Source organism: Mollisia scopiformis (genome assembly GCF_001500285.1).
Source record: "Mollisia scopiformis unplaced genomic scaffold LY89scaffold_43, whole genome shotgun sequence".
Classification (NCBI taxonomy): Eukaryota; Fungi; Ascomycota; class Leotiomycetes; order Helotiales; family Mollisiaceae; genus Mollisia; species Mollisia scopiformis.
Window position 1 is genome coordinate 54,049 of NW_017263623.1, and position 25,487 is coordinate 79,535.

The following is a 25,487-nucleotide window of genomic DNA, read 5'->3' on the forward strand; positions in this document are numbered from 1 at the left end:
ATTTGTAGTCGCTATAGAGGAAGATACGCCATGAATCAACGATACAAGCAAAGTCAACACATGCAGGAACGTCTGAAAAATGTAACGAATAATGGATTATGATCAAAAGTATAGAGCTGGGGATGCAATGACATATCCATAAATAGAGATGCAAGGATTTCACGAAAAGAGTGCATGGAACAGGACGGCCAATTGTACCTAGGTACTTCCCAGTTTTCAGTTGGATGTGACCACATGGTACCTAATGGACTCTGATTCCAATTCCAACCATTCGCGGGAACTATTTGGTACTTTCCAGTGTCCATCACAGATGTCGTAACATTCGAACAAATTGAACTGATGAGTCTTTAAGAGGACCGAGCGTAATCAATATGGAGAAGCGGGCAAATGATACTCCGACTACACCGACAAATCCTGCGGCTGAAAATCTCATTCAGCGATCACTGGACGGACAATGAACTGTTGTAAAAAGCGCAAGTTCATCTCAATTATCATTGTCCATCCCAGTTGAAAAGCATCAAAGTCGCAGTCTTGCGGAAGTGGAGTTCCGCAGAACGACTAGGCCATTCTACCAAGGAAGCCCACACCTCCAGCTTAGGTTCTTTTCTCCGAGTCCCGTGCTTCTTGCTCCATTCCCCAAATAACTCGGAATGTGATCAACGGTAAGTATTCGGTACCAGGAGACTCTCATAAAAGAAGCAGCACAATTGGAAAGCGTCACATCTTCACGTGACCTATCATCTACTTGCCTTAGCAATTACCATGACAACAGTCGCGAGTCTGGATTTGGCAGCAGAGGACACCAATTTGATCCTCAAATCCATCTTGGAGGAGTTGAAAGGCATCAAAGGTCAACTCGCTAGGCAAGACCAACTAATTGAGGACCTCAGGAAGCATGGCACAAGTATGGATACTAGATTGGTATGCAGCATAGAAGTGTTTACTTTCACAAGTTCAGATACTTACTTATTCAACAGAAGACCAATAGCGCTGGTCCCGAAACCTTGAATGTTATCAAGTCCAATCAGCCTCCATCGATGACAATTCGAATTGGGCCGATGCTGCAGGAAGCTCTCAAACGGTACCAATCCGATTCAGTACCCTTCTGGAGTACATTGTACGGAGCGAACTTGGCCAGTGAGGAGACTAGAGGTGACGTGGAAGCCTTCATACGTGCTGATGAATGGACTTCAATCACTGGTATCATTTGGAAGATTCCCAATGATAACCGAGTAAGCTTCTGCTTTCTCGCTCCTTGGTCTGATCCGCAAACGTTGGTCCAGGTCCGAAACTTCTTATTCCATTTCCATAAGTCGGAAAGGAATGGGGAGAATTTCAATGTTTGGGATTGGTTTGACACAGGCATTTCTTCATATTGGTTCCCGGGTAAGACGACGTCAAGCATGCCACATGCAGCGAAACCGGTCTTGGAGACGGGCGCAAAGTCCACCAATTTAAGAACAAGCAATGAGCTATCCCATCTGATCGCTCCATGGCGAAGAATTATGTAGGTTTTGATGGGCCCTGTCGTCCTGGGCACAGCTGACCTGCAAGAAACCTCAAAGGCCTCACAACAATAGAGAATTGCGACAGCGTCATGAGTCGAAAGCTTACAGACAGCGATCTTTGCCCCTTCCTTATTACGAATTCTGAGAATTCAATTTTCCAGCGACCTGTTGATAATATGATTGAGCAAGCAATTAGGTGTCATCTGCGTTGTCTCCGTGTCTCTAGCACTTACCACGATGAGTTGAAAACCAAAGACTGTGCTCTGTTTCACATAACATTCTATGAAATAATCCAACGGAACTCTACAAGCAAAGTAACGGAATTGTGGCCGTCTGGAGACCTGTATGGTGACAAACAGCAACATCCAAAAGGATCTCGTCAGATCCGTGAAGCTGCTTTGACAGTAAGACTTCGATGTCCGTTGTCTCGAAGAGTTTCTGATGCGAAATAGATCGTTGCTGTACCATGTCGAGAGATGTCAGGTTCGAAAGCTAGAGCCATCTTCTGGACGATGATATGTCTACGGCCCAGTCAATTTCCTCACTTGTACTATTCTGAGCAAGGAGATGAGGTTGCAAGACGCCGCACAAACGAGATGATAGATGATATGGGCGATCTCGTCCATAACAGCCTGGTGACGGTGCTGTCCCGCTGGAATGAGATCGCACGCTATTTTGACGAGCTCCTCACAGAGAAAAGAGATCTGTTACGTCCCGATTATCATGATAGCTTGCTGACTGACGATGATAACTTCTCAAGATCGAAAAAGTACTTCTGGGCTATCGAGTTTCTCAAAGAAGCCTGCAACAGTATATCCGACAATATCCAGCAGATAAAACACTTTCTGGAGTTTCTGGAATCGAATCCTCCTGGGACCAAAAAAGCAGAAAACGAGTTCTTTCTAAAACTCAAAAGGCACTACCTTACTATCCAGAAATTGGAGACCTTGGAGACTCGGCTGAAACTAAAGAAGGAAGAGGCTGCTGCTTTGAGGGATGGGGTAAGTTTTTATTCTCAAGACATGAACTCAACGCACTAACGATTGCAGTTATTCAGCGCCAGCGCGGTGATGGACAGCCGGGCTTCCTATCAGCTCGGACAAAACGTGAAGCTCCTCACACTTGTGAGCATCTTCTTCCTTCCTCTCTCATTCTGCGCTGTAAGTAGCTCTCCTGCCATCCCATCAGTCATCGAAAAGCCTCGCTAAGTGTGTCTGCAATATTTGCAGTCCATCTGGAGTGTCAACAACTCAATCTTCAGCATGACAGCGTTCGCAATTGTTACTCCTATTTTAGGAATAATGACGTATGTTGTGGCTTTTAACCTCGAGAATATTGCGTCGTGCTTTAAACGCCCACGTAAGCCATCTTCAGTACATCGACCGTCCCGTCCGCAAAGAAGTGAAAAGAAAGGAACCAGCGAATCCACCTGGAAAAGCGAAGAGGATATACACTCCAGACCAGAATATTCTGGGAAGCAGCCTTTGTGGACTAGGCGCAATTTACCAATTTGGCCGCGAGAGCTTATCTGGAAGCTGTTGACATTGGTGGGAGGGTTGATGCCACCGAGACGCAAGAAAAGACGAAGGTTGGAGGAGGAATTTCAGCCAACATCTCTCGCAGATCTCAGAGATGTTCATGTCAAAGTTGAGGTTAACGTCGAGGAAAGTGGCGCAACTTAGCCAACCTCAGGACATCGCCACAGGACACACAATTTTGACAGGAGTGGGAGCGCCACGGGCAAAGGCGTTCGTGAAATCCACGATTGTGGTGGGGTGGGCCGATGCAGGTACCGACCCGTATCTTCCGACCGGTAATGACATTATCATATGCCCGAGTGCCCGAACCCGGACGACTTTGTAACGTTTGATTACTTCCATTACGAATAACATGCTCATACCATGGTACTGGTACTTATGCAGCGTTATCTTTGCCCGTTCCGTAAGCCTTGGCTGCGTCTTGGCAACCCACTCTTGGCGATGAGATCTATTTCTTATCATCCAATGCCTCAAGACTGGGTGAAGTCCGAAAGTTCGGATCTCAATCGTAAGGGAACGGATCTACTGACCTTCCTATTTCGATACAAGGTTGGCCATGAAAATGGCTTTGTAATGAGAAACCTTAGATACAAGATGCGCGCGGCCGACGGAAGGGAAAGGGCGTGACGAAGACGAGAAGAGGGGCACGAAGAGGGGCACAAAATTCAAAAAGCGTAAGAATGAAAATTTTCGATTGCTCTAAACCTCATGGGATAACTTTGGGCCGCATGACTCTAGGTGTTGGCAAAGTGGGTGTTTTATACGGTTCAAGTATATCTAGATATCTGCCACGACTAAAGTCAGAGACGTGGAAGTAGATTCTCCAGCTTGTCCTCAATTCCCCTTCGAGTTTTTTCTACTCTTACCTTTGACGCCCCTTCATCCAGTCAATCAAGATGGGCTTCGCTCGTGCCAGTGTCTCTGGTCTGCTCTCATGCGCTTCCTTGCTTCTGCCTTGCACTAGCACTTCAATAATTCCCCGCCATGACAGCCTCTACTTCAGAGGACCACTGACTGTTGAATCAAATGGCATTGCGAATATCCATATCAGTTACAATCTTCCTCTAAAGGGTGAACTTTCGATCCACTACGGAGCATGTGATGTTTCTCTCTCTCACCCGAAAGAATCTCATCACCACCAAATTGGAGCAACAGTCGTAGGCGATCATCCCTTTGCAAAGAGACACATCGACTGGGAAGACAATCGCCCCGAAAGATTTGTCTGGAGAGTTCCCGAAGATGCCCGAGATGGTGGCTGCTTGTTTGCTTACTCAGGAGCTGATCTCGTGGGAAGATCCGAGGCTTTGACCGTGGCAAGGAAACCAAGTCGCAGAGGAATTGTCCTCGGAGATATTGGTGATGCTAAGGGGCCTTGGTTCGACGGCGTTGAGTATCTCTCCGCAAAAGAGCCAAATGAGACTTTCGTTGCCCAATCGAAGACGAAGTCTATTGGCATCCTGGGAGCTGGAATGTCAGGGCTGATGAGTTCTGTGAGTCTCGCATCAGGAGTTTTCTTCGAATTCAACTGATGCATCTTAGTTGCTCCTAGAGTCTGTTGGCTTGAATGATTGGAAAATCATTGAAGCTAACAACAGGCTGGGAGGCAGAGTTCACACGGCCTACCTTGACAACACGACTGGAGCTGATTACCAATACCAAGAAATGGGCCCTATGAGATTCCCTGTCAGTCTAACCTTGGACAACGCAACAGTTGAGATCAACGATCACAAAATGGTCTTCCAACTCGCTGATGTCCTCAATAATCTGAACGGAAACTCTTCCGAGTATTTAGTGAATTTCATCCAGTAAGTTTGAAAATCTTCGGTTTGTGTTTAGTTGCTCATCAAACATCAGATGGATTCAGAGTAACTCCAATGCACCGAAGGATAAAACTAACGCAACGGCAACATATTCGAATGTGACAGCAGACCTTGCTGCCGAAGATGCATATGAAGATTGGCTGAATCTCACGGACGACAAATTAGCAGCAGCCGCGAAGAACGTATTCACAGCTCATCGACAAGCCGTTGATTCCGGTTACCTCGACTTTTCCGAATCAGGCTACATCAAGTACGTTCTTGGCGCAAGCAACAACATCACAGACGAGATCGACACTTTATCGGACAATTACGACTCCTGGTACTATGACAGCGTTTATTTCGATGCCAGCAGTTGGAAGACGATTGATCAAGGCCTGAACCGATTACCCCTCGCTTTCACCCCTCTTGTACAGAACCGAACCATGTTCGGGACTGCCATCCAAGAGATCTCCTACACCGCTACCACAGACAAAGTCTCCGTTGGATATCGGGCAGATCCTTTCCAGATTGCTCCAGAAACCATGGACTTCGACTATGTCATCACCGCTGTTCCTTTCACTAAAGTCCGCCTGTGGCGCTTGCCTGAGTATTCTTCCCTTCTTCAGCGCGCAATCAACACTTTGCAGTACGAGACTGCCTGCAAGGTTGCATTGAAATACGAAACTCGCTTCTGGGAGCACCTTGACAAACCTATCTTCGGTGGCTGTGGCAGTACTGATATTCCGTCTATTGGATCTATTTGCTACCCTTCATACAATATCAATGGTTCTGGTCCTGGTGTCCTCCTCGCAAGCTATTCGAGTGGAACCATGTGCCAGTCCACAGGTGCTCTTACCGATGCCGAACACGTGGGTCTCGTACAACGTGCTATGGTCGAGATTCATGGTAGTATTGCCGAGGAGCAATTCACAGGGTCCTACAACAGAAAGTGCTGGCAGAATGACCAGTTCCAGGCTGGAGACTGGGCTGCTCCTGCGGCCGGACAACAGGAACTTTACCTACCCGCTTACTTCAAAACGGAATTCAAGACCATCTTTGTGGGTGAGCATACCACTTACACCCATGCATGGATCTGGAGTGCTTTAGAAAGTGCAGTAAGAGGAACGACGCAGCTTCTGTTGGATATGGGACTTGTGGATGAAGCGAAGGAGATTGTCGATACTTGGATGGCAAGATGGATTGAGGTATAAGTAACTAATCTTGAAGAAGATATATCAAAAATTATTCATGTCGATGATCTCAAATAACGAGTTTCAGCGGCTTTTGAAGCTCAGAATACTGATCAGTGATTTCATTACCAAGCTTCTTCTGCTACTTGGCAATAGGTCGATGCATACAATTTGAAGGTCTGGGCTATGAAACAGAACCCTTCGATTTCTATCAACTTGTATTCAACTCAAAGGTTGGTAAGGTGGGGTCAATCTGTGCCAGCGCACAGACCAACTTTGTTTGCTGTTCTACCCCGCCACGGTACTTTCGTATTGTATCAGGAATCTCTTCGGGATCAGTGAGTGCCCAAATATTTATATCATTATTACTGGATTTTCGGAGCTTCCATTTAAAACGCATCAGATTACGGGGCATCGCAAGAGAAGTCTAAAACGAAAATGTATACGAATGAAGGTTAGTCGCTACAGTAAGAGCGGGATTCGCGTCCGAAATCCGTAGCCTAACCCCTTTTCACTAAGCCAAACAGTAAATTACTCCGAAACCCATCAGTGGATGAGAGATTACATTGTTCTACTACTTCTTCCTTTAAAATAAAACAAGCACTCAATTCTACATGTCTTTCCTGTGCGACAATCGCAGTGTTCCTTTCAATGAGACTTTGGCAGTAAGTGAAGCGAGGCAATCAAACAGCTAAACAGCGCTGGAGCATCACCAGATCAGTCGAAACTGGAATTGAAGCACACACACAAAGAACATGAAACTCATTGTTGCTGGTGGGACTGGGTTGGTGGCGACAGAGGTCATCAGACAAGCTTTGCAGATGAGTGAGATCACTTCAGTCATAGCGCTGGCGAGGAAACCAGTGCAGCTCAACAACATCGACACATCGAAACTGAAAACCGTCATCATCGATGATTACGAAAAGTACCCAGATCAGGTCAAAGCTGAGTTTGCTGGAGCAGATGCGTGTATTTGGTCCGAAATGACAAGAATGGATTTCGGAAGACATGCTAACATTTCACGCAGGACTGTTGCTGTAACCCCAATGAGGTCTAGAGGTGTTGACTTTGCAGAAGTCAAGCGTATATGTCAGACCTGTGCTCTAGCTGGATTCAAAACAATGGTTGAAGCCGGGCCATCCAAACCATTTCGCTTCCTTTACATAAGTGCTGAAGGAACGCCTCGGGATTTGACAAAAAAGCCGCTCTTCATGGGAGAATATCAGCTCATGCGTGTAAGTGAAAAATTCCTCCTAGCTTGATTGTCTCATAGACTGATATGGAATTTACTTCACGCAGGGCGAGACGGAAAACATGATGCTTGCTTTTAGTGCAGACCACGATGGAGTCGAGGTTTGCGTTGCTCAGCCGGGAATGGTTACATCTTCTGTGACGTTCTGGAGGACAGCACAAGCAATCTTATTTGGCTTCACAAACATATTCACTCGGGCAATCCCCAATATCAGTAGGACGGAACTTGCAACGGCAATGTTGGGTCAGGTCATACGCGGGTTCAAGAAGGAACCGCTGACCAATGCTGATTTGCTTCGACTGGGACGAGTAGGATTGGCCCCACGATGAGGTTCGACCGACTTTTGGATTTTACGGCGTCAATTTCCATTTATTGGTTGAATCTGTCTACCAGTTGGCTGCTGGCAAACAACATAACCTGGACGCTCTCTAGCGAGTCGGATATGAGTACACAACCCATCACTCTTTTTGGCTTCTCATCCTAATTCAAACGTCTTCTGCGTGGACACTTGCAATAAATGATTGTTCAAAGTGCCCCTTACTCTTTCATTGCTCCAAACTTTCCAGTATTGTCACTATAAATCAAGTTTGAAAACCAAAATGGTCAATTTTCGATGTTTGAGCTTCTGATGTGAATCAAATCTACGCCAAACACACGTAACAGCCTATCAGCCTACACTTTGGTGGTCATTGTCATGAAAGATAGTTGAATGTTAGTCTCAGCATGATCATTGACTCTCGGTCAAACTCCAAACAGGTGTAAGATGCCGTAACCAAACCATGATATCACGTATCAAACGACTATAAGTTCACCAGTGCCAGCCACCAAGCTTCCGCACCGCCCAGAGAAGTATGTGATCGATGATATCGGATATGAATATAAAACAATGTATGCTTTTCGTTGCCCATCCAGTGAACGACTTTCTGAGTAGAGCCGACAATCATTATAATAAGCTGTGCGTTCATCAAAGCTCCATGTCCGGCGTGTCCAGAAGCAGATTTCTCCGTTCTTACTTTCCACTCTTATCCTGAGGTTTGCGTAGCCCCTTCGACCGAGGCCACAATGGTGGTAGTGCAATCATCCTAACACAATGCCAGTGTAATGTGCTGAGGATCGATGAGCAAAAGGTGGCAGAACTCGGTAGCGCTGGTATGAACTTCCATCAGCATCCATCACAGCCCTGAGAAGTCTGCGATTGATACATCGGATCTGTTGTGGTCGTATGCAAGGCCTAAATTATGATAAGCTTGGCCACTTCAAAAGGGGTACAGATCCAATCGATGCTTCTCGCGGGCTTACATTCGCCCAGACCCAAGGTCTCCAGTAAGATCAATTCATCTCTAGTCTCAGTATAGGTAACAGCAACGAGGTCTATCCAGCTCTCAGGCTCCCAGCTCTTCAACTCTCAGTCAACCTGTGGTCTCTGACAATTTCAACACTCCTAGCGGTCCTTGTGCTTCTTTCGCTACTTGTGTCGTCCTTGACTTCCCTAATACGTGCTGGTGCCTCCAGCCAAGACCATTTTGCAGTTCAAGCGCCTAAGGGATTACAGAGAGCAACGTTATGGGTAGGAGTATAAATACGGTCGACATTCTGGATATAAGCAGGGGCCTAAATTTGTGTGTAGTTAAGGAGCTCGGTAGGGATTCTAGATTATGGAATCTTGTCAGCACGGTAGTGAGGAGGAATATTGGGCTCTCTTAGTACATTTTCCAGCGATAGAATCCAGGAGGGATCGTGTAGAAATATTTTTGATGCTTGAAAGATAGGATAGCAATCAGTAATGTATTTACAGATGAGAAGGAAGGCGGTGTACCATTTAAGAGTCCCAAAAAGGGTCCTAATGTTGCCAAAACCCGCTATATCATAGATTTCGCGTCTACGTTACTTTTTAAGCTTTAAGTCACAATGGCACCGCTGGAAAAGACACAGTCGCACATCCTTCCCAAAGTTGTCTTACAAGAACTCCATTGTCCCTCTACATCCATCTAAAAACGTCCAATTCGACTTGCTAGCAATTCTACTCTACTAATCAGCGACTTTGAAGGCGCTTAATCGAAGAATTCTATCATATACAGGAACGAGTCAGCACTTTTGCGCCTGCAATCCAAACGAAACCATTCCGAGCCACAACTTCCAGTCATACTTCCACACAAGACCTCATAGTACCCCATCAACTATGGCTTCTTACGATTTCGACGCCGAGCGAGCGAAGATCTTGGAATACGAGGGTAGAACGGAAGCAGTAGAGCGCAGGGGACCTACCCGAAGATACGAGTTTCAGGAACCTGAAGGATGGTCGATAAAAGTACGGGAGGCATATGACAAGGCAACCAAGGTTCCATTTGAGTTGTCAGATGAGGAGAGAGAGAGAGCCAGGAACCTCGATATACAAGATGAGCAAATCCGATGGCACAAGGAGAACGGCAACATTGTCAGAGATGATAATGAGGTTGTCGCAAACCCAGCTGGGAGAGAGCTGACTGTGTATCTTGCACATATCGGATCGATAATCTTGGGCAGGGAAAAGTGGGACGGATACATGGCCAGACTTATCACTGCCACGGATCAATTCAATGCTCATGTTCCTCCTACCCCACCAGAGGTAGGAGAGAAACGATTCAGATTGAATTGTGAAGCAGATAAAGCTAGGGCTGAGCAGTTAGGGTATCTATATAGCACTAACCATATTTCCTTCAGACGGTAAGTGTTTACGAGCTATCCATCAGACTGTACTGACCAAGAACAGCGAAACCGGCCAAAGAAATCAAGAGCCTGCGTTCACGAACGAAACGATTGCTAGCCGCCACAAATTCTCAGCCATAGTTCGATACATGCAGGAAGTGACCTGGATGATACAAATAATCGGTATGGCAGAGGCGGTAATATTCCCTGAGCAGTACAAAAGGGCTCGAGCTGTGGTACAACATTGGGAGCAACAGTCAGAATTCAAGACCATAGTTACCGATCGGGAGGTCACCACCACAACTGTCCTCAATTCCAATACGGTCTCAGATCCACATTGGGACGCTACTGATGCCGAGGGTACAATGACAGCGCTCCAAGTTTGGGGGGACTTCGATAACAAAGAAGGAGGACATTTTGTCATCCCAATAACCAACAGAATGTATGCTATGTATACCGACTCCCTCGTGTGGATGCTTTCCCAAGAAATCATGCATTACACAAGCCGCCCAGTCACTGGTCAGAGATTTAGTGTTGTGCATATTACACAAAAGGATTTGGCCAACTTTGATGCAATAAGTCTACCACCAACACCAGCGGAGAAGGCTGCTTTCGTGCGAGAAGCTCGGGAGGATGATGAGTCAGACAGCTGTCCGTTCTGCGACCAAGGACCTTATTCAGGTGGTCTTCAGTCAATCAACAAGCACCTCATAAGTATCATTGTTCGTGGTGGTGATGACAAACACCCACTGGACGAGATCACGAACTGGAAAGAATGGGCATCAGCAGAAATGGCAAAGCGAGGTCTGAAGCGTCGCAACGACCGTAGTGCAGCCAAGAAAGCTGCTAAACGCCAACTTGACGAGGACTCTGAGGCGGAACACGAAGTCGACCAGGCACCAGGCCCCAAGCGACGGAAGTTAGCAAAGCTCGAGGTATCATATGAGTACGAGCGTTACGCTGCTGCTCTCTTCACGGAAGACTCAACAGAGAAGCCACTTGAGAGTCGTTTGCAAAGCCATATGATGCCACCAAGGCTTGAAATACCTGCTGGATGGGTCGTCACACCACCGTTCACACCTGTCGGCCAACCACCGCCCACTCCAGGCTTCACACCCATATGGCAGGAGTCCAGTCGCTTCCCAGGCCACTGGCGATGCGACTTTGGAAATGATAAGGTTCGTACATACACTAATGATGGGTTTCAGACCATGTATCTGGGAGGGCCACCCAGAATTATCGGGGGTTAGTCTGATTTTTGTATAACCACTGTTGGGGTACTGTTGGAGTCACTTGCAAGCGGCAGGGATGGTAATGGATACAGATCGTAGGCTTGGGGAACTACGACATCATCGTATTCGGATTCTCTTCTGATGCTGAGCTCGATAAGGTTGACACATACCAACTTATCTTGAAGAACTTCATCGCATCGTACCCAGATACCCTCCCCGTCGACGACGTACTAATGCAGAGAGACTTCATGCTTCGCAGAAACTCATGAAGCCTGTGGGTGTGTAAGAGAATTGTCGCTAGTAAGTTGGTGTTTACTACGACGAGTGCTCGGCGAGAAGACTTTGTATCGAGGTGAAGTGTGGGCTTTCGAGTAGGTAGATAGTTTAAGCGAGCCCCTTTTAGGTGCAGCAAGCTATCAATCAAACTCTCAGGGATCTCGAGAGACATCCAAATACCTTCTGTGATTTACTACTTCTGAATGTGCCATTCCAAAGTATGCATTGCAATGGTGTTCCTTGCCAAATAATCCATTTCATGGTCGTGCTCTGTGCGCTGATGGCCGTTTTCGTGTTTTTAGCCACCAACCCGCGCCTAGACATTCAGGGCTTGCCATTTCGTAACTGACGTCCCAACTCTCAAAATATTCTGACTATTGAATCAATACTTCAACGTGATAGTTTTTCAACAGAATGATATGCTAAAGGTAAAATGGTCTAACGCTATCTAGCGAACCGCCCTAGTGGCCTCATATTAGAATTCAGATTTCAACCCAGGTTTTTGTTTTCTTACGACGGTCCAACATCTAAGCGAGACTTCTTTGTCAGTCAGTCCCCCGAACATCAATGTTGCTACGCCATCTTCGGTCATGTTTCTGAGCTGGATGGCTCTCTCTGCGAAGAGGTATTGCCACGTCCCCGTCCACAAGCCGCTCCCCCGCGAAACTTTCTTCAGATGTACTATTAGAAGAAGAGAGGCTGCCTGGCTATAACTACAAAAACTTCTATCCTGTGAATCCAGGGGACGTCTTCAATAAGAGGTATAAAATGATATCAAAGCTAGGCTGGGGCACGTCCTCGACTGTGTGGCTAGCTCAGGACAACACACGGTACGCATTCTATTCACCTTTCATTCTGTCTTCTTAATAAGATAGAAGGGCACTTTGGGAGTCGAAACGGTACGTGGCTGTGAAGGTGGGCGTCTGTGGCCATATGGATGAAGATGCTGCAACACATGAGCGAAATCTATCCCGATATCTTGGGGCAAATCCGTCGCATTTCGGATTCAATTTTGTGAGGGTAGTACAAGACAGTTTCAAACTGGCAGGGCCGTATGGCAGTCACACATGCTTGGTCTATGAGCCGATGCGCGAGCCATTGAACATCTTTCAACGCCGGTTCGCGGATGGAAAAGTTTCTCCCGCTGCACTTCAAGTGTTCATACAACTTCTCCTCGAGGCCCTCGACTACCTCCATTCCGAATGTGAAATTATTCACACTGGTCAGTATTATTTCTCAAATTTCATTGTATATAACACGACGATAACTCTTCGACAGATCTCAAGATGGACAACATTTTAATGAGCTTCGAGAACCCATCTGTGCTTGAGGAATATGTTAATCAGCAAGCTGCGAATCCTATGCCGCGGAAGGTCATCGATGGAAGAACGATATACTTATCCCACAACGACTTTGGGCTGTTACAGTCATTTCGCTTGTTGCCAAAGATCACAGACCTCGGGCTAGCACAACCAGGGGACACTTGGGAGACTCTGAGATTTCCTATTCAGCCACCTATGTACCATGCCCCAGAGGTCATATTCGGTATTGGCTAGTCATACAGTGCCGATATCTAGAATCTCGGCGTTTTGGTATGTTGCCCCTCTTTGGGAGGGCTGGATCTGTAGTCAGCTAACATATGCATAGGTCTGGAACATGATGGAGGGCAAAGATTTGTTTCAGAACTTCCGAACCGATCAAGGAGATTACGATACTCGACGGCATCTTGGGGAAATGATCGCATTATTGGGACCTCCACCAAAAGAGCTTCTTGACCGTGAAAGAGCTTGGGGCAGTGTCAAGTGGGATGGTGTCCTCGGTCGAGACGGCAAGCCTTGTCCAACTGCTCGCCAGTACTTTGGGGGACCTTTTTTGATGATGGTGGTAAGATATCCTCAGTAACAATGAGCGCCAAAACTACTGATCAGTGGATACAGGCAAGTTCTTGTACGAGGATCTGATACCAAAGAATGTCACGTTAGAAGGAACAGTTGCTGCATTTCAAGGTGATGAGAAACAGCTCTTCCTCAACTTTGTCAAGAATATGCTTCAATGGGTACCGGAGCATAGAAAGTCTGCCAAGGAACTTTTGCAAGATCCATGGCTGGGTCTTCCGACTGGAGGTTGAGAAAAAGGACGTACAGATCGTCTGTCTTGATTTGACAAAATGTGGAACTTCCACTTGTTTTATTCGGCAAAAGCTCACGTATCAGAGTAATAACTACCCTCGTGCCGATAATTCGAGGATAATGAAGCTGACTCACAGCAGTACCGAAGCGAGACCGTCAAAAGTCGTTGGGATGGAGGAAATGACAGTTCCGTTCCGACGCCGAATGAACTGCACAAAGGCTTGTAACATCCCGCCCGAAGAAAATACTGAACAAAGTCACTTCATGAAAAGTCAAGCACCATAATGTAGTTAGAAATACTTTCAGTCGACTCTGAAATATGCTCCACCCCTTATGTGATATTGCTGTTTTCACAGATTCTGCACATGTTCCACTATCTCCCAGTCATCCACATCCTCCTCCCTAATACGGATATCACAAGAACTAGAAGCTTTTCTAGTCATCATAATCAAATCACCCTTTCCCGGCTCCGGATATTTCCTCAAATGCTCAATCGCCCAAACTAAATCCTTGTCCAGCACCGGCGGGATTCTTCCCTCTCCAGTCAAAGTTCCCAACCCCGCAATCGCAAAGAATCTCTGAAGCCACTCCTTAGTCTCCCCAGTTTCCCACTCTACATCATGGAACTTCCTATTCTCAGTCTTGTGGTTTTCTTCAGTCTCTGTTTCCCACCTTTTCATCACTTCTACTGATGGAAGCGAAGCAGCATTTCGACCCGAGTAAAGCCTTGCTAGCGCAATAGCTTGGTACTCAAAGCTTCGGAATGTCAAAACTCGTGGAAGTCCCACAATCGCCAGATTCTCGAAATCTTGGAAGAAAGTGTGCCAGTAACCCTTGATGATTTTGTTAGCTTCGTAGTCCCACATTGGACGGCCGTTAGCTTTCTCGTTCCAGAATGGGAAGGATGCTTTGTAGCCTGTACAATAGATGATCTTATCAATGTTGTCTAGGCAAGTGCCGTCTTCAAAGACAATTCTACCATCAGGAAGATATTTTGAGATCACTGATTTCCAGGCAATGCCGAAGGGAGGATCGACGTCATCCCATCTTGACTTCGATCTTCGGGATTGGTAGACGGGATGATGTACTGAAGAGACTAGTTCGGTTGTCACGTCGTGGCCTGATGCTGAGTTTCCGATGACAAGAACTTTCTGTGATGTGTACGGGAGAGGCGAGCGATAGTACTTGGAATGCATCACTCGACCAGGATACTTCTCACTATACTCTTTCAATCCCTTGACTTCTGGAATCTGCTTATATCAGATCCAACATCCATGACTAAATTTAAGAGGAAATAGCATCGGACTTACAAATGGAACCGAATAATGACCATTAGCCAGAATCACAACATCAAATTCCTCCTCCCACCAAACGTCAGCGTGTCGAAAGCAATCATATTTTCGCAACGTCAATTTCCACCTTTCTCCTGACTTGGGAGACGATGAAGAGATCTTTGACAAATCTTCAACGGTTGTGTTGAGCACCAGGAAATCGTCGAGTTTGTGTGCAGAGAAGTAATTTTCTATGTACTGGCGAGGAATGTGATGAGGCACAAAAAGTCCATAGGCAAAGCGTTGATCAGAAAAGCACATTGCTATATCTGGAACATTGGTACTGTTCTCTTCATCAGTTTTCTCTCACAAATTCATTGACTGTGAGGCTAACGTGAGAGAATCATATATTGGAGTCTGGGCATATCGCTCCTGCTGATTCGGGGCCGTAATTCTCGGAAGACTGCTTGGGATTTCCAGTCGAGGGTCAACATCTGGTGGTAAGCTGCCTGGAGTGATTGGTAGATCGGGCTTTGGGTCTGGATCATATATCCTACACTTTGTTAGGCAATTGATGCTTGCAAGTTAGTTTGGGAAGGGCTATTGACCATGTTCCACCAGGAGTTTCTCTCCTTTCAAAAACCCGGATTTTGTCAAAGTAGTTCTCTGCTTGGAAAGCGGCAGCCGTTATTGCTCCTGCATGTTTGGTTAGCAGTTGATTACTCGGCATGAAAGTAAGCTTAGCAATGTTACCCGCGGCGCCAGCACCGATAATCGCAACTGATTTGATCCGTCCTTCCTCCTTCATATTATACGTACGATCGAGCCCAGAAATAAAACAAGAGTACAGGTTAATAAATCTCAATGTCTATCTCTTAACTAGACCTCCCACTCCAGAGATAAGGACGTGGTATTCGCCATAGTCACGTGTGAGCTCACCATCCTTTAGCTCAAGATGGCACCAACATCTTTCTGTTGATCATCAAAACGCTAAATAGACTATAGCTACTGACCAGAGAATTGAAGTAACATATCTTTATAGGCCATACACAAGCTTGTTGCAGTTCAAAGTCTTTACAATCATGACTTGGACGCTAGGGGAGTACTGAGATCCAACAAAAACAGATTGAAGAAATGGTTGCGTTCCCGAAGCCGGCATGTACATGTCACTTGGCAGCATCGTTGCTTTGGTACTGAAAGACGCTCAACACACGAGCTGAACCAAACGAGAACTTGTGTGGCATTTCCAGCAATACGTTGTCGTCAATCAATGTGCCACCGGCATCGACGTAGCATTTCTTCCTTCACTTGAAGCATGTACGAGCATGGAGCAATACATTTCCAGTGAGGCGGGTGCCAAGAACTCGCAAATATCAGACTACTTAAAAATGAATATAAAAGGATGAAGGCATCAAGTAAAAAGGGATGAGAATGTTAGAACGGAAAATCGTTGATCAATAGGAGATATACAACGCTAGTCCCCAACAGGTTAGAAGCTACAGTTCAAATAGGACCTTCTCGGACCCTGCGATGAAGTAACAATCCTACCTACTCCATAGACTCACGACCTGAACATGTCACAACGAGAAGATTCACCATTTCCTGCTCTTGCGAGTCACTACTTATTGCAGACGGACCCTCAAAGGGAATACTGGCATTGGGGCGCCTCAGGTCCAAAACTCAGAGCAGAATTGATGCGTAGAGGCCTCGCTCAGGATGGCTCTAAAATAGAACTCAAGGAAAGAATAGCAGCCAACGACAAATGGGGAAATACAAAAGAAGGAAGAATCGCCATCTACAATCGACAGCTTGCAGATCTCGAGGCTGAGAGACGAAGAACGGCACCCGAAATTGTTCCTTTCGAACGCTTCAAATCTCTTCCCAAGGAACTTCGTATGATCGTCTGGGAGCTGGCGCTGCCTGGCCCACGGATCTTATCAGTCAGCGATCACTGCGAGCCTGGCAGACTTCGCTTTCGCAAGCACGATAGTCCGCCAAATCCTGTCGCACTCTCAGTGTGTCGAGAATCGAGGCATGTTGCCCTTCTGAGATACCGTCTCTGCTTCGGAACCACGAACATATACGCAGATTTGGCTAGAGACGTCCTCTATTTCGGGTCGCGTTGGAGAGATTTTCGCACATTTGTCCTCCGTGAAGGACATGACGTCTTCAAATGCATCGCGAATCCAGGAGTACTCAACATATATCATGGCGAGCGATGGAAGCCAGCATTAAGCTTCTCGGATACCATTACCGCAGATTTGAAAGTGGTCCAACGGCTTGCCGTTGCTTCTCGTATCTGGGCCGTCCCTTACTATCGGGGGCGTAGGAGGGCACATAGTCGATTCTGGCCCGGAACTTCGACGCAGTCTTACGTCCTTCGCCGCATTGAGAGAGCTGATACTCATCGTCAATGATCACCCTGAACTCTCCTCCTTTACACCGGGTCATATTATCTTAGAGGAACCTAAATCATACCAAAACGAACAGATTCAGGCACATGCGAAGGGATCTCGGGCACGTTTCTATGCGGAGACGGCTAGTGAACGTGAAACTTGGGGCAGTATTCCACAAGTCAATATTCTTGCTGAAAAGCGGATCACCAATATTCCTCGGGATGACTGGGCTGGACTAAGACCATACGTAAGTCATTGCCAAGTCCTTTGTAGTTGTTACTGACACTTCACTTAGCACATACCCAACGATCTGCAAGTACCGTACACGCCTCCTCGAGCCTCACGTCGGCCTGCGAAAGCCGGTAAGTCTGCAAACGCTTCGTGCCCTTCACGTTGATGGACAAGCTCAGCCATCATGGCAATCGGATCGGATGTCGAAGTGATTACAGTAGACGCTCTGTGGATTCCGTTGACTAGATCATTTGGCAGTCGGTCTCATGGCTTTCGTGTTAGACAAGGCTTGTCATGCTGAGGAGAGATACAACCTTGGACAATCACACGTCGTCGACGATAATTTGGAAGGAACAGGATATATGGGGACCATCATTCTCCATGAAAGTTCGTCAGCCCCAGAGAAGAATTCACGCTTTCTAAGTGGGACATGGTTACTAGCTTCGTCAACTTCCAAAACACTTTCCCGTTTTTCTCAGTTATGTTGTTACGTCAGTATCTCATTATCTGTCTTAAGCTCTATAGTCTGCACGTCCCAATGATTACCTATAGTTGCAAAGTAGCGTTCAATCTCAGATCTCTACTACTGGCCCCCACAGTAATGTTATACTCTGCTGTCTGAAGTCTCCATTTCTGTGCTACCACGTCCCAAACACTCAGATCTCTACGAGTCAATGGAAATATGACATGCGCTGTTGAATTTCGCTGCACCATAACTTTGTCGAAGCCTCTCAATTGACGAATGGGAGCGCCTGGTACTCCAAGGTACAATTGTGCAATTTCAGCACCTGCAACGTCTCCAATGTTGGTGATGGCTGCTGTAACATTGAACAGAATGTCCCAGAGCTCTGGGTGGCCTCCTTGGACAATGGAGACATCTGCAGACGGATATTCAGCAGTATTAGCACCAGTCTTGACGATGGTGAGATTCGAATACGCAAACTCGGTATACGAAAGCCCGTATCCAAATTCAAAGCGTGGCTCGATGGCATTCCGATCAAAGGCTCGGTAGTCAATGTAAACACCTTCACTGAAGTTTTGCTGCGGAAAAGCTGAGAAGTCGATGGTCGAGTTCAGAAGATCACCATAATCTTCGTCTTTCTTCGCGATTGTGTGGACCAGCTTACCACTAGGATTTACGTCTCCATATAGGACATCCACAAGAGCATGGCCTGATTCTTGGCCTGGAAGACCACCGAAGATGACTGCAGTCACATTCTCATGCTCAATCCAAGCATCGACGACTCTTGGGCCGGCTGAATGGAGAACGACCACAGTGTTCGAGCATTGTCCAGCAACGTTGAGAACGAGATTGTCTGAAAACTTGTCGGACAACGATGTGCGGTCGAAAGATTCGGATGCGTAAGCGTTGATGAACACAAGGCAAACCTCGGAATTCGCTTCTGGTACAGGATCCTCGGGAGAAGAAGTCCCACCGCAACAGACCACGATCGGCAATGACTCGGTCTTGAATTGCTTTGAAGGGTGAGATGACATATGGAGGCGTGTTGCTACCTGAACCGCCACCAACGATCAAGGTGCCATTGAAGGTATTCCAGCCAAAGTTCACCTCATACCCACCGCCATATCGAAGAGGATTTGTCCATGGTACGGCCTTGACCTCTGCATCGTAACCGAAGATACTGACATATCGAGGTTTCTTGAGTGGCAGCGTCTTGTTGACATTCTTGACTAGAACATGTCCGGCTGCTCCAATCTCACGGATGACTTTATCATGGTCGCTTCGAACGTCTAGTATCGGGTGCTGTACTGTTGGCGAGAATATCTGTGCCTCGGGATAGCTGTCGTTCTGATTGAGGAAGTAGAATGAGGCCATTGTTCGAGTCACCATGTCGTTTAGTCGTTCAATGGAGACCGAACCATTGGTAACAGCTTCACTCAGATTTTTACCCCAGAATCCACCATCTGGCATGACTATGTCGAGCCCTGCATTGGCAGTACTGACTCCTGATTGTTGTGCTTGCCAGTCGCTGACGACGAATCCTTCAAACCCGAATTCTGTCTTCAAGATGCCATTGAGAAGTTTGGAGTTCTGACAAGAGTACGAATTATTGGCTCGTTGGTATGAGCACATCACTGCACCGGTACCGGCTTTCAATGCGTTCATGAATGGCCATGCATACAGTTCATGAAGAGTCAAGTCATCAACGTTGGAAGACATGGACTCTCCGAGTTCGTTAGGAAGCCGACGGTATTCTTGTTCGTTGAAAAGAAAGTGCTGCCGTACGTCAGTATGAAGTCATGAGTCCATTCAAGAACATACCTTCGAGCAAGCAATCACACCAGCACCTTGCATCCCCTTCACAACTTCCTCCATCTGCACACCAGTCACGTACGGATCTGGACCCGGCCCCTCCCAATTCCTCCCCGCTCTCGCAACTCTACCAAGCGGTCCACCAACAGGGCCAAGCGCCACATTGACACCTTTCCCATAATACTCTTCTCCGAGTGCTTTTCCGTACGCATACATATACTCCCTATCCCACGTCTGCGCCAGATGCGATCCAGCCGGAAACGCAGACACAAAATCCGGCCCACGGATCCCAGCTGGTGCATCCTCGAAATAGAGACCTTTGAAGCCGAGACGAGGGACGGATCCTGTGTTGCCTACGCAACTACCGGTGAATCCTCTGGTCAGGTTCAATTTTTCGTCAAATGTGAGTTGGGCGATGAATGCTCGGGCTTTGGTATATGCTGCTGTCCATTCTGGGGAGCTTGTTCCTTGGCCCTCAGCTTTAGATTTTATTAATGATGCTGTAATGACTCCGGGAAGAAGGTGGACTTACGGGTTGGGTACACGGGCGGGCTGAGTCCGTATAACTGCACTTCACTGACATTCGTATAACCCGCAATCGAATGTCTCGAAAGTAGCGACACTACCGCAATTACAGATAAAAATACCTTCATCCTATCAAAATGATCAGTAAATTCGACCCTGTCTCATTAAGTTCATTGTCGGGCATACCAAAAGTATTTATCCCTCCCATTCTCCTCGCGGACCCCAGTGGCCCGAGTCAGTTTGCCCATGGCTCAAAGTCAATTTGTACATCGGCCAAGAGGTGCCAAGGCACGAATGTGCAGGTTCATGTCGTTGCCGAAGATGGGATGGGATGAATGTGAGGTTCTTCGGGTGATTGTCGGAGTGGGGTGGAGCGGGGAAGTAACCGGAGGGGTTGCTGGCGGGAGTGGGATTTCTCCATCTTTGTACCTGATGTGACTGCAGGTACGTCCGCAATTCGGCCTATCGGTTCTTTATCTTTTGACGAAAATTAAGGGGAACGTTGCGTGCGGAGGAGCTGCTGTGCTAATCTGTCGCAGTGATCTATCGACTTAGTACAGTACATGAAATCGCTGCAGGGAATAGAGATATCTTCACCAATATCCCTCTGTTACTGGTGCATGATGAGCTTGACGTCTTTCCCAAAGGAAGATCTTTTGAAGGGAAGATCTACTGATCTTCCAAATCCAAAGCTCGTGGACCTGTTGTAAGCTAAATTCTACCGCAGCTCAAAATGTCCAGTGAAATCACAATGCTACACAACTCACCTGTCGCTTCCCAGCCGACATTAATATATTTTGAATCATCTCACAAAGATTTAGATTCCATCTAGGTTACCACGAAAGTCAGATTCAATCTCATCCTCGTTAATTCCGTTTTAGTCTCCGGACGTGAGCAGCTTCTGCTTTACCTGAGCTGGGGTGAGTGCGCCTTATTAGAGCCTGAGCTAAGCTTGAGTATAGCGAGTACGCTCTGAATTAGCCTTACACCATAATTTGGGGCCCATTTTGGCCTCCTGCATGCCTCAGCTGTAGTTTCATTGCCGAACTCTGTCCGGGAAGCCGTTTCTGCTCCCTTATAGGGTTCCTGCCAAAGCAGAGTCTGGACCCCTCTTATCAAAGAGCGAAATCGCAGCTATGGGATTTCATTCAGCATACGAGTGGGCCTATGGTTAGAAAGCTACGTATTACGCAAACGAGGATGGTGCCCAAAAAGGTTTCCTTGGAAGCTGGGGCGATGAAAGCTGGTTGTGATAATTAATCGAGGCTTCGAGACTGTACAATTATGAAACAGGAGAAGTCAGGATGTAGTGGAAAGGAATTGGGAAGGCCCGCCCGCGTGCAGAAGTGAGGCGAAGATTACCTGCACTGAAAGCCCTCTAAAGCTGGAAGGAGTAATGAGAGACGGAGGTCCTCAATCTCTATCCATTACCAATCGTTGAATCCTTTCATTCTTCAAGTAGTCTGACAATTCATATACAACGGTCCCCTTCACCCATCGCTTCAACAAACCCCCTTCTCAAAGAACAACCCTCAAACACCAACCTCAACACTCTTCACAGCAGGTTGAAATGGCAACTCAAACTGCGGCGCCACCACCGGTGCCGGCACCTCCAACAAGCTCGCCGGCTCAACATAATCCTTAAACCCATTAACCCTCAACCTCAACTTCCTCGACTCAGCATACACGACCCGCCTCATGCGATTCGTGCTCCCCAGCGGCTGATGCACCTTCAGCCCATGCCACGAGTTAACCGTAATCCGATCATCCCACCAAACTCTGAACTCGGGCAGCCAGCTATCCTGCGGCTCGAACTCGAGAGTAGCGATTTGTTCAAACGGGTATTTCTTCTCGTCCCACACAACGCCTAGATCGTCGACGGGCTGCTCGTCGAGATTCTGCAGCAGCTGCGCGCAGAAGGAATAAGTCACTTTGTGCTTCATGTGGAAATCCCGGGCGTGTTGGGACAGGATGTTTATTGGTGCGTCGTCGGGGATGGAGTATTTTTCCAGTTTCTTTTGTTCTTCTCCTTGGGGGAAGACGCCGAATTTGGCGACGTAGTCGCCGAAGCGGTAGGCGGATTGGGAGTATTCTGGCATGGCGACCACTGTTGTTGTTAGTCTCGGCAATTAGATTTGGGATCAAAGTTGTATCCAACTCACAATGTTGACGAGGAAGTTGAGAGCCCATGGTCGCCACATCAGCATCTACGCGCTTACTCTGCTCTTCAGCAAACTTGGGGATATCGTTCCAATTCTTCTCCAAACAGTCTGCAATCTCATATGTCGTCTTCGGATCCCGCAGCTCGAGGATGGGATAATTGTTGAAAGTCCAGTCCTGCGTCTTCTTATCCTCGCCCCAGATCTTCTCGCCTTCTACGCCGAAAATCTTCATGCCGATACCTCGAGGCGCAGAGACGTTGTCGGGCACGAGCTTGGGTGTGAGGGAAGAGTAGCGCATGATCATGTCGTATTGGCCTGGTTTCGCGAACATGCCTTGTGCCAAATGAGGCGGGAGGTCGTCTTTGACTGTGAATTTGCCCATGACGCACTTTGGGTTGTTAGCCAGGGATCAACCATTGGGAGGTGGAACATACTCCTTGTGTTTTCAAATGTGTGCCGCGGAGACAGTGATGGTGCTCGTTGAAATTCATCATTTGGAAACGATTGAATTGATCAGAGACCTCTTTGATCTTCTCTCGCTCACCAGGCTGGATGACCTCCACGCCCTGAGCATCCCTATCTTTCTTAGTATCGTCTCGTTTGTCGCTGAGATTCATACTCACCATTTGATGTACTTTCCCATGATGTTTGATCTTCGATGTCGCACTTTATCTTAATCTTTCCGTTTAATTCAAGATATGAAGTCTTGCTTGTTAATCAGAAAACGAACAAAGGCTTCCTGCTACTTGTATATATCCCCCACATCACACCCCGCTCCTCCGGGTGCCCGAGATGGGCTGGACCGGTTCGAATCCGTCATCAAAATAAGCTTAGTAAGGTCTAGAAGTTCACGTCTGCGTATACGTCCGATCGTCCACAACGAGACATAAAATCGAAACCGGTGGGCGACCCATACCATTATTGGAGGTGGAGGCGTTCTTTAATGTCAACTTTAGATTGTAAGCTATACCTCTTGTAGAAAAGGTGGGGGCGGGGTAGACTTAGTCACCGCTATTAGTGTTGATCGATGAGATCTCGGGATGAGTATTTGTAATACCCATCTTGCCCAACTGCAATTTGTGCATAGTAAGAGCCGGAAGTCCAATCGTCTTACGCGGAGACATTCGTGATATATTGTGATTGGCTACCAGTATTCATAAGCTGACTGGTCTAGATTTTCTTTATGCAACTTCCATGCAGACCAAGTAAGCCGCTGTTTCTATGGTTGCTGGAGCTTCAAGAAGAGCATTTGGCATGTCGAGAGAACAGCGCAATACTGTGCTTTGGAAATCCGTGTGGGTGGGAGATGTGGTTTGGAAGCTTGGAGCAGTAATTTCGGGGTTCTGCATCTTAACAATAAATGCCATAGAAAAACAACAGAGATCAAGTCTGAGAACTGAGTCTTATGTCGCACAGGAGCAATAATATCCAAATGAAACAGTAGCTGGCGTTCTGATTTGAAAGAAGTGTCCACACAACCATAGAGATAAAAGTTTGAGTTGCCAAATTCTTGAAAAGTACTAAATCAAGACTTCCTAGTAGAAGACCTTTGTAGCTAGCTGATTAAACACTAGCATGTCCTGCGCATGAGTCCACCATTACACTCACAACTCATCTTTCGTCGTCAATTCCCCAAAGATAGCATCATAAATAGCCTGACCACAACCCTCCGCCGACGCAGGATTTTGGCCAGTAATCAGACGCCCTCCTCTCGAAATCACAACTTTCTTCGCCCAATCATCAGCCTTAACAAACTTGCCCCCACTCGCTTTATCCAAAGCAGTCTCCAGCATAAACGGCATATACTGACTCAACCCCGCCGCATCTTCCTCCGAGTTCGAGAAGCCCGTCACAGCTTGTCCAGCAATGAGATACTCCCCCGAAGGAAGCTTGACGTTAGCAATTGCCGCAGGTCCATGACAAACGGCCGAGACGATCTTGTTATGTGCGTAGAATTCGTTGATCAGTTTATGTGATGTTTCATCGTTCGCGAGGTCCCACATCGCTGGAGCAAAGTTGTCAGCCCATCATCTCATGTCAATGGAATGGAAGACATACGGCCGTGACCGCCAACGAAGAAAATAGCTTCGTATTCTCCAGCATGTCCGAGGAAGCTTTCAAGCTTCTGTGTGTTCTTCCAGAGGGATTCTTGGTGCGAGAGGAACTTTGTGCTGATGGCGTCGGCTTTGAATGCTTCGACGGAGGAGGGGTCAAGCGGTGCTTCGCCGCCAGAGGGAGAGGCGACCGTGATCTGCGTGTGAGGAGAGAGGACTTCGTATGGGTGTGCGAACTCGGGCTGACGATTATTAGTTCGTGTTTGATGAAGAGATTGAATTATGGGCAAGACAAACCAAGTACCAGCCAGTGGGTTTGCCAGTGTCTCCCATCTTCGAGTGGGAAGTGAGCACAAAGAGGACTTTTGGTTGAGAAGGCATTGTGATATTGGAGTCAATTGATGTGATGTTGTTTGTGTCGATTGTCAATCAGAGGAGAGGTATTTGGCTTTATATTTGTAGAAGTTAGTTGAAGCTGGAGCTCGACAGAGGAAATGATGCGGGTTAGCTGCGGGGTGGGTCTCGGCAATGCATTCGAGGAAATCTCGTCCCCAAACAGCAGGTGGGATGTTTAAATAAACTCTTTTTCTGAATCATGTCATAATGTGCCAGCATGTGTCTCGGAGGTCATTCCCGATGCGGGCCATCGAGCTCCAGAAAGTCTCCGGTCGTTGGCTGCAGCTCCGGTAGGTGAAGTGAGTTTTCTCGGATTGATGCAGCTCCAGTACCCCGCGATGATGTCAGCGCTTAATGCCGACAGGAAAAGGGGCTGATTCGGAGATATTGCGGTACCTCGTTTAGGAAAAAAGGGCACTTGAAGATGACATGAGAACGACATTATTTCAGGCAGTGAGAGGTTGTTGATACACAATCCGGGGATAAAACAATGTCCGGTGAAAGTCCATCAATGCAAGTGAAAGAATCAGGCTCATCATGGAGATTGACACGAAAAGATCTGGAGATA

The 25,487-nt window shown here is 47.1% G+C and overlaps 11 protein-coding genes across 11 annotated transcripts; 7 read left to right on the forward strand and 4 right to left on the reverse strand.

Moving 5' to 3' along the window:
• The first annotated feature begins 717 nt into the window (after positions 1 to 717).
• Positions 718 to 1,747, forward strand: LY89DRAFT_409223 (uncharacterized protein). The gene has a single exon (XM_018207308.1). It carries the CDS (start codon positions 924 to 926, stop codon positions 1,509 to 1,511), a length of 588 nt encoding a protein of 195 aa, XP_018060810.1. The 5' UTR covers positions 718 to 923; the 3' UTR covers positions 1,512 to 1,747.
• Positions 1,275 to 3,300, forward strand: LY89DRAFT_409247 (uncharacterized protein). Its single transcript, XM_018207309.1, has 5 exons — positions 1,275 to 1,507; positions 1,566 to 1,912; positions 1,961 to 2,509; positions 2,558 to 2,668; positions 2,738 to 3,300. The coding sequence occupies exons 2-5, from the start codon at positions 1,598 to 1,600 to the stop codon at positions 3,188 to 3,190; spliced, it is 1,428 nt and encodes a 475-aa protein (XP_018060811.1). The 5' UTR covers positions 1,275 to 1,507; positions 1,566 to 1,597; the 3' UTR covers positions 3,191 to 3,300.
• A 534-nt stretch (positions 3,301 to 3,834) lies between these two features.
• On the forward strand, positions 3,835 to 6,511 carry LY89DRAFT_790482 (uncharacterized protein). The gene is made up of 3 exons (XM_018223373.1): positions 3,835 to 4,536; positions 4,586 to 4,851; positions 4,901 to 6,511. Exons 1-3 carry the CDS (start codon positions 3,943 to 3,945, stop codon positions 6,054 to 6,056), a joined length of 2,016 nt encoding a protein of 671 aa, XP_018060812.1. The 5' UTR covers positions 3,835 to 3,942; the 3' UTR covers positions 6,057 to 6,511.
• Positions 6,512 to 6,790: 279 nt separating this feature from the next.
• LY89DRAFT_790483 (uncharacterized protein) lies at positions 6,791 to 7,758 on the forward strand (the record flags this gene model as incomplete). Its single annotated transcript, XM_018223374.1, has 3 exons — positions 6,791 to 7,011; positions 7,063 to 7,270; positions 7,335 to 7,758. The coding sequence occupies 3 exons, from the start codon at positions 6,791 to 6,793 to the stop codon at positions 7,614 to 7,616; spliced, it is 711 nt and encodes a 236-aa protein (XP_018060813.1). The 3' UTR covers positions 7,617 to 7,758.
• A 1,708-nt stretch (positions 7,759 to 9,466) lies between these two features.
• On the forward strand, positions 9,467 to 11,473 carry LY89DRAFT_678728 (uncharacterized protein; the record flags this gene model as incomplete). The annotated part of the gene is made up of 4 exons (XM_018213768.1): positions 9,467 to 9,990; positions 10,037 to 11,150; positions 11,181 to 11,217; positions 11,304 to 11,473. The coding sequence occupies 4 exons, from the start codon at positions 9,467 to 9,469 to the stop codon at positions 11,471 to 11,473; spliced, it is 1,845 nt and encodes a 614-aa protein (XP_018060814.1).
• Positions 11,474 to 12,047: 574 nt separating this feature from the next.
• LY89DRAFT_702937 (CMGC protein kinase) lies at positions 12,048 to 13,608 on the forward strand (the record flags this gene model as incomplete). Its single annotated transcript, XM_018217281.1, has 7 exons — positions 12,048 to 12,072; positions 12,157 to 12,310; positions 12,356 to 12,702; positions 12,759 to 13,015; positions 13,058 to 13,072; positions 13,128 to 13,364; positions 13,423 to 13,608. The coding sequence occupies 7 exons, from the start codon at positions 12,048 to 12,050 to the stop codon at positions 13,606 to 13,608; spliced, it is 1,221 nt and encodes a 406-aa protein (XP_018060815.1).
• Positions 13,609 to 13,959: 351 nt separating this feature from the next.
• Positions 13,960 to 15,688, reverse strand: LY89DRAFT_603229 (FAD/NAD(P)-binding domain-containing protein; the record flags this gene model as incomplete). Its single annotated transcript, XM_018210291.1, has 5 exons — positions 13,960 to 14,859; positions 14,920 to 15,223; positions 15,275 to 15,433; positions 15,489 to 15,576; positions 15,634 to 15,688. The coding sequence occupies 5 exons, from the start codon at positions 15,686 to 15,688 to the stop codon at positions 13,960 to 13,962; spliced, it is 1,506 nt and encodes a 501-aa protein (XP_018060816.1).
• Positions 15,689 to 16,316: 628 nt separating this feature from the next.
• Positions 16,317 to 17,527, forward strand: LY89DRAFT_409294 (uncharacterized protein). Its single transcript, XM_018207310.1, has one exon. It carries the CDS (start codon positions 16,455 to 16,457, stop codon positions 17,295 to 17,297), a length of 843 nt encoding a protein of 280 aa, XP_018060817.1. The 5' UTR covers positions 16,317 to 16,454; the 3' UTR covers positions 17,298 to 17,527.
• Positions 17,528 to 18,053: 526 nt separating this feature from the next.
• Positions 18,054 to 20,555, reverse strand: LY89DRAFT_712572 (beta-glucosidase-related glycosidase; the record flags this gene model as incomplete). The annotated part of the gene is made up of 5 exons (XM_018217988.1): positions 18,054 to 18,910; positions 18,954 to 19,746; positions 19,792 to 20,261; positions 20,315 to 20,358; positions 20,494 to 20,555. 5 exons carry the CDS (start codon positions 20,553 to 20,555, stop codon positions 18,054 to 18,056), a joined length of 2,226 nt encoding a protein of 741 aa, XP_018060818.1.
• A 1,187-nt stretch (positions 20,556 to 21,742) lies between these two features.
• On the reverse strand, positions 21,743 to 23,374 carry LY89DRAFT_632857 (heme-dependent catalase). Its single transcript, XM_018211318.1, has 4 exons — positions 23,093 to 23,374; positions 22,904 to 23,045; positions 22,470 to 22,857; positions 21,743 to 22,414 (listed from the first exon to the last, which is right to left on the reverse strand). The coding sequence occupies exons 1-4, from the start codon at positions 23,110 to 23,112 to the stop codon at positions 21,840 to 21,842; spliced, it is 1,125 nt and encodes a 374-aa protein (XP_018060819.1). The 5' UTR covers positions 23,113 to 23,374; the 3' UTR covers positions 21,743 to 21,839.
• A 675-nt stretch (positions 23,375 to 24,049) lies between these two features.
• LY89DRAFT_692441 (putative chaperone protein HSP31) lies at positions 24,050 to 25,194 on the reverse strand. Its single transcript, XM_018216539.1, has 3 exons — positions 24,821 to 25,194; positions 24,528 to 24,765; positions 24,050 to 24,474 (listed from the first exon to the last, which is right to left on the reverse strand). Exons 1-3 carry the CDS (start codon positions 24,902 to 24,904, stop codon positions 24,074 to 24,076), a joined length of 723 nt encoding a protein of 240 aa, XP_018060820.1. The 5' UTR covers positions 24,905 to 25,194; the 3' UTR covers positions 24,050 to 24,073.
• Positions 25,195 to 25,487: the final 293 nt, after the last annotated feature.

Excerpts from the sequence above, each read along its gene's own strand:
- LY89DRAFT_409223 (XM_018207308.1), top strand. The coding sequence starts at position 924 with ATGCAGCATAGAAGTGTTTACTTTCACAAGTTCAGATACTTACTTATT.
- LY89DRAFT_790482 (XM_018223373.1), top strand. The coding sequence starts at position 3,943 with ATGGGCTTCGCTCGTGCCAGTGTCTCTGGTCTGCTCTCATGCGCTTCC. Across the intron at positions 4,537-4,585 it reads TGTCAGGGCTGATGAGTTCT|TTGCTCCTAGAGTCTGTTGG; the intron begins GTGAGTCTCGCA and ends GATGCATCTTAG. Across the intron at positions 4,852-4,900 it reads TATTTAGTGAATTTCATCCA|ATGGATTCAGAGTAACTCCA; the intron begins GTAAGTTTGAAA and ends ATCAAACATCAG.
- LY89DRAFT_409294 (XM_018207310.1), top strand. The coding sequence starts at position 16,455 with ATGTCACAACGAGAAGATTCACCATTTCCTGCTCTTGCGAGTCACTAC.
- LY89DRAFT_632857 (XM_018211318.1), bottom strand. The coding sequence starts at position 23,112 with ATGGGAAAGTACATCAAATG. Across the intron at positions 23,046-23,092 it reads ATGGGAAAGTACATCAAATG|GGATGCTCAGGGCGTGGAGG; the intron begins GTGAGTATGAAT and ends TAAGAAAGATAG. Across the intron at positions 22,858-22,903 it reads CACATTTGAAAACACAAGGA|TGCGTCATGGGCAAATTCAC; the intron begins GTATGTTCCACC and ends AACAACCCAAAG.
- LY89DRAFT_409247 (XM_018207309.1), top strand. The coding sequence starts at position 1,598 with ATGAGTCGAAAGCTTACAGACAGCGATCTTTGCCCCTTCCTTATTACG. Across the intron at positions 1,913-1,960 it reads TCCGTGAAGCTGCTTTGACA|ATCGTTGCTGTACCATGTCG; the intron begins GTAAGACTTCGA and ends GATGCGAAATAG. Across the intron at positions 2,669-2,737 it reads TTCCTCTCTCATTCTGCGCT|TCCATCTGGAGTGTCAACAA; the intron begins GTAAGTAGCTCT and ends CAATATTTGCAG.
- LY89DRAFT_692441 (XM_018216539.1), bottom strand. The coding sequence starts at position 24,904 with ATGCCTTCTCAACCAAAAGTCCTCTTTGTGCTCACTTCCCACTCGAAG. Across the intron at positions 24,766-24,820 it reads AACCCACTGGCTGGTACTTG|CCCGAGTTCGCACACCCATA; the intron begins GTTTGTCTTGCC and ends AATAATCGTCAG. Across the intron at positions 24,475-24,527 it reads CTTCGTTGGCGGTCACGGCC|CGATGTGGGACCTCGCGAAC; the intron begins GTATGTCTTCCA and ends ACTTTGCTCCAG.